This window comes from Tamandua tetradactyla, chromosome 12 (assembly GCF_023851605.1).
Source record: "Tamandua tetradactyla isolate mTamTet1 chromosome 12, mTamTet1.pri, whole genome shotgun sequence".
Lineage (NCBI taxonomy): Eukaryota > Metazoa > Chordata > Mammalia > Pilosa > Myrmecophagidae > Tamandua > Tamandua tetradactyla.
In genome coordinates, this window is record NC_135338.1 from 32,991,789 (window position 1) to 33,005,216 (window position 13,428).

Below are 13,428 nucleotides of genomic sequence, written 5' to 3' on the forward strand. Positions count from 1 at the left end.
TTCCCCATGGCTAGGGGTGCCATTTCAAAAAGCCTATTCATTCATGTATTCATTCATTTAGCTATTCCAGAAATCATCAATTTTTTAATGCTAATTAAAAGTACACATCCAAAGATAAATTATGCTGGACCTGCCCTTTAAAAACTACAATATGATGATGATTGCAGAGCTAGGTGTTGATACTATAAGACACTGATTGTATACTTTGGATGGGTTATATGGTGTGTGGAAATATCTCAATAAAATCTGGAGTTTAAAAAAATTTAACCACTTTCACCGTTAAGCAAAGGAATAAAAAAAAAAAGACTACAGTAAGTAGGAAGAAAATACATGTTTGTAAATTACCCAAATAAAGTTCAACCGTGACAAATCCTACCTCCCGTTACCATGCTTTCAGATTTCAAAGCAGGGAGAGATTACTTCCAGCTGGGAAGGTCAAGAAGACTTTGTGAAAGAGTTGGTATTTGAGGAGGGTCCTGAGAAGGTAAAAGAATTAGGACCAGAGAAAGGAGTGCTTTTTAGTAAAAAGAAACAGTATGAATCAAGACATGAAAATGGAAAAGGGATAGGAGCTCCTGGGTAATGGTGACTAGATCAGTTTGACTAAATGCAGTAGGAAATAAAGTTGGAAAGAGACTGAGGTCAGATAGCAGAAGGCACCAAATACTGAGTTGAGGAATTCAGACTCTGCAGGGGACAGGGAACTATTGAAGATTTTGAGCAAGGAAATGTTACAAACATGAACCTGGAAGTTATATGTAAAAAGGACTGAAGTGAGGCTCCACTCACCTGTGCAACTCTACAAATGATTCTGACCAAGTGTTAGTTGCCAGAGAAATAAACAACCTTTGTATTCAAGATATTCTGGCCGAGGTGACAGACATGCATACAAATAACCACAACTTTCTAAATTAACCATAAAGTGCTAAAGAAGCCCAAAGCACAGAAAGACTAACTCGACCTACAGGATTAGGAAAGGCATCACAGAGATGACTTTTGAACTGATCATGAAAAATGAGTAGGGGTAACTACATAAATAGTAGAGACATGCAGAAAAAGGGCCTATAAGAATATGAAAACTGAAGGAAGGGAAATTATGGATAGTTTTAGCTCATGTTTAAATTTTCTCAAGAATTTCTGTCATTTGGATTTGAGCAAAAAAATAAAAGCAACAAGTAGAAGAGTATAGTAGAGAAGGGCATCATAGTAAGAGGGTTAGCAGCATTTAAGGCAAAGGCTGTGGCCAAAGGAACACAAATAGGAAATAATGATAAAAATAAAAGAAGCTCATATTTATTGAGACTTTAGTACATGCCAAGCATTATATTAAGCATTTTACATGGATTATCTCATTTAATCTCACAACGCTATTCTGTGAGGTAAAGACTATTATTAACATCCCCGTTCTATAAATGGGAAACTGAGGTTAGAGCATCTAAGTGATTTAAGACTATACAGTAGCAAGTGAAAAGATCCAGAAGGTCTCATTTCAGAGCCCACAGTGTCACTTACTCCCCCAGGCACCCTGACCACCGCACTTAAATGTTCATGCACACTCCTGCCTTAGAGCCATTGCATTGGCTGTTGCCTCAACCCAGAACAAACTTTTCCCACATACCCACTTGATAATTTCCTACAACTCCTTCAAATTATCGTTCAAATGCCATTTTTTCCTTGAAGCTTATCTTTAACATTGTAACTTCCCCGTCATGTGCTCCCTCCTTCCCTCCCCCACCAGCTTTCTCAACCCTGCTTATTCTGCTGTACCTTTTCTTTTTTCCATATAGCACTTATCGTATATACTAAAAAACTTAAGATTATTATTATTAATGTCTGTGCTACCCTGATAGAATGTAAACTTGACAGCAGGAATCCTTTTTTGGTTACTGATGTAGCTCAAGGACTTAGAAGACTGCCTGGCATATTTGTTTGTTTGTTTGTTTTTAATTTTTTTATCAGAGAAGTTGTAAGTTTACAGAAATATCACGCGTAGAATACAGAGTTCCCATGTACTACCCTATTATCAACACCTTGCATTAGTGTGGTACATTTGTTACAATTCATAAAAGAACATTTTTAAAACTGTTCTGTTAACTATAATCCATCATTTACAATAGGGTTCACAGTTTGTGTTATACAATCCTATGCTGTAGTTTTAAAAAATTTTATTATAATAACATATATACCACCTAGAATTTCTCCATAACCACATTCAAATATACAATTAAGTGCTGTTAATTACCTTCACAATGTTCTGCTACCATCACCATCATCCATCACTGAAACTCTACAATCAACCCAAACAGAAATTCTGTATGATTTAAGCATTAACTCCCCATTCCCTATTCCCAATCCCCTGGCACATATTAGGTACTTAATAGAAACTGACAATAGGAATAAACTGTAAAGTGACCTATAAAGGGAGAAATAACACTTACATAAATACAGATTTTTAAGAGAGAATATAGGTAATTAACGAATACCTAACCTAGTCATATTAATTTGTTTTAGGAGAAACCATAATTTTAGTTTTCTGAATCTATTAATTCTTATTTATTTATTTATTTATTCATTTTAATTTTTTTGAATCTATTAATTCTATAGCAAAGATGAGTTTCTTTAAACAAATGCTTTCACACTGTTAAAACTGTGATTAACTTCCCAAAGAAAAAGAAAATCTATAAGAAATTAAAGTTTATGTTGTCCAAATTCTTTTATTTATCAAACCATAAATATTTTAGTGTGCTGTGTATTTATTAGTTATCTGTTGCTGCATTACAAATCCAAAATTTAGTAGCTTAAATCAACAATAAACATTTACTATCTCACAGTTTCTTTGGGTCAGGAATCTGGGAGTGGCTTAACTGGATAGTTTGGCTCAGGGTCTCTCATATAATGGTAGTCAAGCTACAGGCAGAAGCTACAGTCATTTGACTGTGGATGGTTCACTCAGTGGTTGGCAAGTTGTTATGCCTGTTGGAAGGAAGCCCCAGATCCTCTCTATGTGGACTCTCCATGGGCTGCTTGGAATGCCTTCCCAACGTGGTGGCTAGCTTCTTCCAGAGCAGTTAATACAAGAGAGAACAAGGCAAAAGCAGGAATATATTTTATGACTTAGCTTATAGGTCACATACTATCACTTCCATCACATTCTACTGGCCAAACAGACTAACCCTGATGAAATGTGGGAGACTACACAAGGCATGAATATTAGGAGGTAAGGATCACTGGGGGTCTTCTTGGAGGCTGGTTACTACAAGTTACAACCACTATTAGCAAACTACTTTATCCTGCTTTTTTACTTCAAATATGTATGTATATATCATATGTCTATTAACAATTTATACATTTCTTGTTTCTAGAAATTACATGTTATTTCAATAATATTAACTCTCAAAAATGAAAAATATGGACTTTTTAACTTCTGAAAAAGTCCAATATTTTTCTTAAGAAAATTAAAGTCAGAAAAACTACAACTTGTATGATGTTCAGCTTATTTTCAGGGTCGAAGAAAATTTAATTCTTTAAATGAAAGTCAGATATATTTAGGAAAGAGTAGTATGAAGACAAACAAGTCATTATATTTATTTTGAAGATTATAGGCATCAGTTAATAATTAAATAATAAGCCTAAAAATGAAATTAAGTATTAAATCAAAGAAGATGTAGAGGGAAAATATTTTTATTAATAGAACAGAAAATTTTCTCATGCCACATAAGGAAAAAAAATAATTTCTACTCATACAATGGTAGCATTAATACTTAGTGAAATATTTGGTAGAAAGGGACAGGAATGACAACTGGCGCACATTTAGAAACCACTGAAAAATTCTACAACAGGCATTTGTCAAATGTTAAAAACTAATAAAAAGGGTTTATTAAAAAGTCAACTTTTCAGATAGACAGATGGATGTATATGCACAGAGGGCCAGAGAGGATGATATAAATATGGCAGAATGTTAAAAGTTGGTAGCTCTGGATATCTGGATAGGAGGTATGGGAGTTCTCTGTATAGGTTTTGTACTATTTTTGCAACTGTCCTGTAAGTTTGAAATTATTTCAAAATAAAACATTTTTTTTAAGTCAACTTTTGTTAGATTGTTCCCAAGGAATTGTAGTTAAGATCTATGAACATAAAACTACAGAGGGAGAAACTGAAGAAGAAAAATTTCCCAACAACATAGTGAATTGTCTCATTAAGGGGTGGAGGGGGGCTCCTTGCCTCAAGGATTCAGCCCAAGATCCGACCACACTCTCCAAAGTGAATTCACAGATCAGAAGGAGGGCTGAATGAGCTGCCTCTAACTCTAAATTCGAATTCTCTAACTCCTAATAATGGAACAAGAATTGATGCATTGGAGTTACCAATAACTACAAAATTCTTTCCTATAAACAGATCACTTCTTTCCATACAGTATTCCATTTTAATCAGAACGTTATTAGAGAAAAGGACAACTTCCGGAAAGATGGTGGAATAGGGAGCTCTGCGACTAATTCCTCCAAAACAGCTAGCGGACATGCAGAACCGTCTGAAACAACTGTTCTGGAGCTCTGGAGGCCAGGGGAGCACTACACAGTATCCAGGGAAGAGTGGCAGGAAGAAGCTGAGTAACTTCTGTAAAGAACTGTGAACAGTTTGCTCTGTGGTGGCTACTGGCACCCATTCCCTACTCTTGAAGTTCCATTTTCTGGTCGGCTGCTGTGGATGAAGAGGAACATGGGCGTCCTCTTCCCCAAGAATGGGGGAGGTGGGGATGGGAGATGGCATGGCTACACATTGATCATGGCTTGTGAATGGCAAATTCAGATCCCTAGGTCTGGCTCTGAGCTGCTGTTTCAGCATCCCACTGACAGTGATGGCCATGGTCATTGTTTCAAACCTGTCCCTAAAAGAGGCAGAGAGAGTGGAGGTTTAAAGACACAGTACCTCCTTAGGGCTGTGGGGAAGATCTGCTGAAAAGTATCATCACTGGGCAGGCCGGGAAAGTGCAACTTTGGAGAAATGCCAAAAAAGGCTTCTGGCGTCTTTCCTGACCATATTACCAGGGCTCTTTGTACCGGTCTGCAGTTCCTGGCCCTGTTTTGACTGGGAAATACTAACCTGGAAAAGTTCTCTCCAGGGTGACCCTCCTCCCAGAATTTGCTCTCCAGGCAAAAGCAACTAGAAGAATTGAAAGGAGTGTTTAGGGCGGGCCACGGTGGCTCAGCGGCAAGAACGCCTGCCATGCCAAAGGACCCGGGTACGCTTTCTGGTGCCCGCCCATGTAAAAAAAAAAAAAAAGATTTAAAAAAAAAGAAGAACTATATAGGCAAAGGAAGAAAAGCAGCTTTCCTCTGGGGTGAAATAACTGTACAAACAGTGCAATATTAAAAACTATACCACATATCCAGGGCTAGAATCAGATGAATAAGAGCTGGAAAAATCTGTTAAACATGGCCAATTCTAAAGGTTTATAGTAAGTTGAACCAACTATCAAAGAAGAGCCTTAACACAAAGCTAGTCAACAATAAAACCCTAAGCCAGAGAGAGTAACTGACCTTCAGAGTTAACTCACCAAAATAATCAGATGCCTAAACATCAAAAAAAAATTACAAGCCATACTAAGAAACAGGAAGATATGGCCCAGTCAAAAGAACAAAGTACAATTTCAGAGGAGATAAAGAATTTGAAACAACTAATCAATGTTCAACCATACCTACTAAATCAATTCAAGGAAATGAAGGAAAATATGGCTAAAGAGATAAAGTATGTTAAGAAGACACTAGGTGAGCATAAAGATGAATTTTAAAATATAAAAAGAACTTTCTAGAACTTATAGAAATGAAAGGAACAATAGAAGAAATTAAAAATATACTAGCAGGCAGGCCATGGTGGCTTAGCAAACAAAGTTCTTGCCAGCCATGCCAGAGACCCAGGTTTGATTCCTGGTGTCTGCCCATGCAAAAACAACAACAACAACAACAAAAAACAACACTACAGGCAGCTAGAAGAAAAACAGAAAATCATGGAACTGTAACCTATACCAAACTTTAAAAGTTGTTCTATAACTACATATTAAAATGTACCTGAAAATTCACTGGGTTTTTTTTTTTTTCACAATACAAAAACAAAATGGAAAAAAAAACAGCCAGAAGGAAATACCTGAAATTGTTGAACTGTAATCCTGTAGCCCTGATCTTTGATAATAATTATATGATTAGATAGCTTTTATCTTGTGGGCTCCAGGCATCTCCAAACAACTGTGTCTCTGTCAGCTCTGCTCTGAAGTTTCTGTTGGGTCTGAGGCTTCCGTTGTTCCTGGCTCTCTCCTAAATGTTTTCTTTTTTAAACGATTCCAGTAAGCTAATCAAGACCCACCTGGAATGGGTGGAATCATATCTCCATCTAATCAAAATGCCACACCTACAACTGGTGTGTCACATCTCCATGGAGACAATCCAATCAAGAGCTTCTGTCTTACCATATTGAATAAGGATTAGAAGAAATGGCGGCCTCCACAAGATTGAATCAGGATGAAAATACGGCTTTTCTGGGGTACATGATATTTTCAAACCGGCACAAACCAGCAATATGGGGGAAAATACCCCTATGTAAACTATGGACAATAGTTAATAGTCCACTTTAATAATCTTTCATCAATTGTAACACATGTAACTACCATTAAAAAACAAAACTACAAAAAAGTACTATCATCAACTGTAATAAATTTTCCTCACCAATGCATTTTTTCTTTCAGCAATTGTAACAAAGGTACCACACTAATGCAAAATGTCAATAATGGGGTGTGCTGGTTTGAAAGGAAGTATGGCCCCTAAGAAAAGCCATGTTTTAATGTAAATACCATTTCATAAAGGTAGAATAATCTCTATCCAATACTATATGTTTGAAACTGTAATGAGATCATCTCCCTGGGTGATATGATTTAGTCAAGAGTGGTTGTTAAATTGGATTAGATGACGATATGTCTCCACCCGTTTGGGTGGGTCTTGATTGGTTTATTGGAGTCCTATAAAAGAGGAAATATTTTGGAGAATGAGAGATTCAGAGAGAGCAACACTACGAAGCAGAGAGTCCACCAGCCAGCGACCTTTGGAGATAAAGAAGGAAACGCCTCCCAGGGAGCTTCATGAAACCGGAAGCCAGGAGGGAAAACTAGCAGATGACGCTGTATTCGCCATGTGCCCTTCCAGCTGAGAGAGAAGCCCTGACTGTGTTCGCCATGTGCCTTCTCACTTGAGAGAGAGAGAAACCCTGAACTTCATCGGCCTTCTTGAACCAAGGTATCTTTCCCTGGAAGCCTTTGATTGGACATTTTTAATTGGGACATTTTCTTGGCCTTAGAACTGTAAACTAGTAACTCATTAAATTCCCCTTGTTAAAAGCCATTCCGTTTCTGGTATATTACATTCTGGCAGCTAGCAAACTAGAACATGGGGGGTTGGTTATTGGTTAATGGTAATGTTTTATTTTTCATATGACATTTCTGTAAATCTACAACCCCTCTAATTAAAATAACAATAATTATTTTTAAAATTATGCTAAATGAAAGAAACCAGATACAAAGCACTACATATTATGATTACATTTATATAAAATATAAATAAATTTATTGAAAAAGAATTAGATTAGTGGTTACATAAGGCTGGGGAAAGACAGAAATATCGAGAGGTGATAGTAAAGGGGTATGGGGTCTTTCTTTTTGGATGAATGAAAATATTCTAAATTGACTGTACTGATAAGTGCATAGCTCTGTGATTATAATAAAAGCCACTGATTATATGTACACATTGGATGGATAGTATGGTATGTTTGTATATTTCAATAAAACTGCTTTAAAAAAGTAACTTAAATACCAGCTACGTGCTCCACATAGTGATCAATGTGTGGCCATTTATTATATATATGTAGTCTATGTATGTGATTGTCATTAAAAATGGATTAGCATTTCAAACATAAGATCTTAAAATGAACTTTGGCTACTATTTCAACAGAGCAACACTATTATGATGACACTTCACACCTGGGCTCTCTAATAAGCACACAGTGAATCTTGATTTAAATTCTGAAGGGTGGTACTGATACTCAGAAAATTTCTTTAAATATTTCAGTTTATAACATCTGCCAATTCCCCAGAATGAGAAAGTTAAACTTACCTATGCAACATAAAGCTGAAGATTACACATTCAAGATGGATTGACAATATGGATTGACTCATGTAGCAATGTCATAAACTCTAACAACAGGATTTCCACAGCAAACATTTCCAAGAAAAATCTTCTTATACTTTGTTCATGAAAATTTAAACAGTTCTCTTTGAAATCCTAGAATGGAATGGGTTGATGTCTACCCCTAAGCATGCAATCTGAACATTTTTTATTTTCATTTAAAAAAAAAATTTTTTTAAACATAACAACACAGAAATACGAACATTCTTACCATATGATCATTCCATACTTGGTATATAAACAATAACTCACAATATGATCACATAGTTGTATATTCATCACCACGATCACCTCTCAGAAGATTTGCATCAATCCAGAAAAAGAAATAAAAAGAAAAAAAAATTCATACATACCATATCCCCTCCCCTTCCCCTCACCAATCACCAGCATTTCAATCTACTAAATTTATTTTAACATTTGTTCCTCCTATTATTTATCTTTAATGCATACGTTTTACTCATCTGTCGATTAGGTAGATAAAAGGAGCATCGGACACAAGGTTTTCACAATCACAGTCACACTGCAAAAGCTATATCATTATACAATCATCTTCAAGAAACATGGCTACTGGAACACATTTTCAGGCAGTTCCCTCCAGCCTCTCCATTACACCTTAACTAAAAAGGTGATTATCTATTTAATGCGTAAGAATAACCTCCAGGATAGCCTCTCGACTCTGGAATCTCTCAGCCATTGACACTTAATTTTATCTCATTTTACTCTTCCCCCTTTTGGTCGAGAAGGTTTTCTCAATCCCTTGATGCTGAGTCCCAGATCATTCTAGGTTTCTGTCCCATGTTGATTAAGTTTTCATTTAAAAAACACTTAAATTACCTGAATCCCAATATAATGAACTTGAATTAAGAGGTACTTCAAACAAGCATCAATAAACCTCTTCCCTTTCTCCACTCAATGGAAGGCTAACTGGATTACCTTCCTATTTTCCTGTTTCTGTTAGTGATATTGCAAACTTCTGAATACCCAATTCAAAATCTTCATCTTTGAACGCTCCTCTCTCCTGCCTTCTATATTCCAATCTGTTACAAGGTCTGGTGATTCCTCCTTTGCAATGTCTTTCCCAATTCCTCCTCTTTTTTAATCCTATTCCCATCGATGCTTCTAAATTCAGGTCCTTACAACTTCAGATTTGGACTATTACAGCCTCTTAACTGGTCTACCGTATATCACTGTCTTCCTAAAATGTTATTTTCATCATTTTCTCACTAGACTGTAAACTGCATCACGGGAGGGACTATATCTCATTCATCTCTTAACACTAATTGCTTAACACAGTACAACCTGGCATATGTTTAATATTTGTTGAATTAATTAATGAATGTGTAAATCACATCACTCCCCTTCTTAAAACTTTTGCCAGTTCCCCATGATCCACAACAGAGGTTACAAATGCAAAAATCTGCAGGGGCCAGGCAGGAAATATAAGTAAGTAAAGGTATGTGTAAAACAATAGGGGTGGTGAGGACTGTGACAAACTGGAGAACATATATCCCATCTAAAGAGGCAGTTGCTTGCTGCTCCAACCAACTGCTGCCATGATGGAATGAAGGCCCAATGTTGTCAGGTCTTCTAATTTTTTCAAGATAAGCTGAAAGCACAGATTTTTATGTAAAATGTGCTAGTTTTTAAACACTGACAACTGATTCTATGTAAATAACAAAAACAAATTTAAAAAACCACAGGGTAGGGCAGACAGGCCAAATCCAGCACTCAAGCTACAAATTGGGGACTCTGGTCTGTAGCATAAAAGACAAACTTCTTGTCTGACATTCTAGGTCCTCCACTGTGAGTCCCCAACCTATCTTTCCAGAATTTTTTGCCCATTATTTCCATACAAGAAACCTTTGCTCTAGTCCAGTGGTTCTTGATCACTGGCATGCATCAGGACCACCTGGAGGACTTGTGAAACCATGGACTGCTGGGCCTCACCGTCAGTTTCTAATTCTAGGTCTCAGGTGGGGCCTAATTCTCATTAGAATGAGAATTTGCATTCTAACAAGTTCCCATGTGAGGCTGATGCGACTGGTCCCTGTACCACACTTTGGGAACTACAGCTTTAGTTAAACCACTGTCTCTTTTAAGACAGTTTTAAAAACACTGTCTCTTTTAACTGTAAATTTTGCTCACGTTCTTCTACCTTCCCAGATAGACGTCCCTCTTTCTTTCAGTCCATCCATCATCTTCCGTAAATTTTCCCTGACTATGCCAGTCTCTTGTGCCTCCAAATTCCTGTAGTACAGAGGGTCTATACCAACTCTCCCTTATCAATCACTGTTTGATATTCTTTATTTGTAACTGTTTGTTTGTATGCTAATGAGGTTGCATATTGCCAGTGATCAATATCCAAGTCAAAGCCTTATAAACCAGACTGTAAGCAACTTAAGGGCAGAGGCTCTGTTTTGCTTCCCACTGTACCCCTCCAGTTTTCAGAGAACCTGGTATACAGTTGGTGCTCACTAAAAATTTCTTAAATGGCAGATCCGTGATATGAAAATGCAGGCAACTAGACCTGAAATTTGGGCACATAATTTTTCTTAGAAAACTGATATTTAGTACAGTGCTCATGGCTTTGTCAGGATGGACAAATAAAAAAAGAGTATATTTTGCAAACAAAGCGTAACAGGTAATAATTATCTGTGGCAACATATCCAGCACATAAATAAAACACTGAATGTTAAAAATAGATAAGATTAAATCCTTGCCCTCCAGGATTTAATGCCTGACAATGCCTCTATAGGGATATGAACTAGTTATAAAAATACAACATAATGCCCATTTGAATACAATTCTACATTTATGGCACATTCAGTAAAAAAGAAGGATGAAAGTAAGGATATTCAGAAGCACTGATCAATTCCTTTGAATACAGTCTGGATGATAGCAATAAATTCAGCCAGGATTATGAAGGTTGCATGAAAACAAAATCAAAAGTTGTTCACCTAATCTCTTCCACTTATAGTTTAGTATCTGTATTCTGGCTACTCTAAGGTAATTTCAAGGTTGATTTAACAGGAGAAATTTGGCCTCTGAGGTAAACCAGAGTAAAGTTACAGATGATTCTACAGAGTAAACCTAATTTTTTACCAAAAGGAAAAAAATAGTAATACTATATATTTTTATATATGATAGTCATAAGTTCTATACATGGTTGCTTGAACAATTCCACTCTTAATGGTACTACAATAGGACACAAGAAAAATCTAGTTGCCTTACTTCCAGATCCTTGCCCTACTTACCAGGATCATAATCATCTTGTCTGCATGTGGTTTCAAGAGGTACTTTCATCCACATTTCTCTTTTGACCAGGAACTATGCAAAGCGGGCAGAAAAAGAATAACACAGCCAAGTCAGAGCATTAAGCGGCTTATTCCAGGTCTTAAAATCATTAGCATTCTAACCATGAAGCAAAACAAATCTATTCATCAGAATAATCCCTAAAATTTCATAGTAATGCTACCTACTATAAATTTTGGAAGGACATGCTACCAGATGAATGCTAAAAAGCAACTTCCTACTCTACTATCTGCACAATCAGTTGTTCCTCATCAACAGTTAACTGAAAAATTACATCCAGTTCTTTGGTTGAGAATGTGGAGATTCAGAAAATCGCAGGGTCTAGAACTACCTGTACCACAGTATAATGCTGGGCATTTCTCTTAGCCATATTCATGCCACAATAGTTGTATCTAAAAAATCAAACTTAGTCAATACAGACATATTGCACAATACAATAAAATAACTACAAGGTACACATAACTAAGTATACATGCACATACTAAGAAACAATCTTGTTACAGTCAAATTATCATGTTTATAAATAAGTCTGTAGGCCTATGTTCAAACGATGAACGTTTTGGAGTGACTTTCTTATTGTAAAATACAATAACCACTTTACAATGAATTCCAAATGTATAGCCAAGTTATCAATAGGAAGCATTTTCAGAACCTTGGAAATGCAAAATTAATCCTAATTTTATAAATGCCTATCAGAGGCAATTCTCTGTATAATGATTCCACCCACAGACCCACAGAAGTAGGATTTATCAACACAGGAGGAAATGCACTAGAAATAGAGACAGAATAAGCTACAACCATGGTAGCAGACAGTATGTCTAAAAGGATTTTCAGGGCTCATTAATCACAGAATTCAGAAACAGAAACTCTATATGAAAAACATAAAGGGGGGGGAACATCAGAGGTCAGAGACCTCTGGTAACGATGTAGGGATTAAATTCTCCCTAGGAAAATGGAGTAAGATCTACAATGAAGTTTTAAAAAAAAAACAATATTTAATTTGACATGGAGGTTAAGGCAGAGTGGAGCTTTAACTACAGGTATCATAACTTCGAACTTGACACCCAGATTTCGGTATCCTCTTTCATAACTCACTAACTCTCACTTAATGAAGACATAATCACAGGGTTCCACCTCTGAAAAATGAGAACAATACTTCTGAGTACGCTCCTTTTCATAGATGTGCGTGGAAACACGCAAGAGCTGCCGGCGCATAAGGATGCAAGCAAATGGCAATCCAGGCGCCGGCTCTGGGCAGGCAGCGTAGGCTACACAGGACAGAAAGGCCTGACCCCACGCCTCTGAGACCCCCCAGTTGTCCCAGAGCCTCTTCCACCCCAGAAAACTGCCCTTCTCTCTTCGCCCAGCTCCCAGGATGAAGGCGCCCCGGGTCCTCAACCCCGTGCACGCTGCCCTGCGGAGGCTAACCCGAAGCTGGAGACAGCCTCGCCACCATTCACAGCCCTCGGGGTAAAGGTCCTCGATTGCTCTATCAAAGGAAAAATAAAACTGGCCTGCGAAGAGTGCTCGCAGTAAGCACTCTTACAGAAAGCCGGGCAAGACAAGAAACCAAAATACTCTGGGCAGCGCGGTGCGCGGCTTAGTCAGAGCAGCGTGACAGCAAGGCAGCCTTGGCTTGGCAGGCTGCGGGTGGGGGGAATGGGAGGACGCCCGGATGAGAGACTGCAAATGCTGTCAGCGGTCGGTGGCGGCGGGTCCCGCGACCCCGTCGGGGCGGACCGACCAACCGGGAACCAAGCCTCCCTGAGACGCGGAACCCCGCCCGTGGCGCCACCCGGCCTGCAGGTCGCCGCCCACAGCTAGCCCGCTCCCGCTGTTCGGCCCGGCCACCCGCCAAGTTCCAGCCTGGGACAGACTCAGGCATCTCGGC

At 37.9% G+C, this 13,428-nt stretch overlaps 1 protein-coding gene across 2 annotated transcripts in view; it reads right to left on the reverse strand.

The window, feature by feature from the left end:
• Positions 1-13,428, reverse strand: part of ENTPD5 (ectonucleoside triphosphate diphosphohydrolase 5 (inactive)) — a 73,294-nt gene that overhangs the window by 59,756 nt on the left and 110 nt on the right. Inside the window, exons 1-2 of one of the 2 annotated variants that reach the window (XM_077123031.1) lie at positions 12,966-13,129; positions 11,480-11,552 (exon numbers count right to left, since the gene is read on the reverse strand). In XM_077123031.1, the coding sequence (XP_076979146.1) occupies positions 11,480-11,494 (15 nt within the window). In that variant the 5' untranslated portion in view covers positions 11,495-11,552; positions 12,966-13,129. Of the gene's footprint in view, positions 1-11,479; positions 11,553-12,965; positions 13,130-13,428 lie in introns of those variants that run through there. The other variant, XM_077123030.1, reaches the window with a different exon arrangement.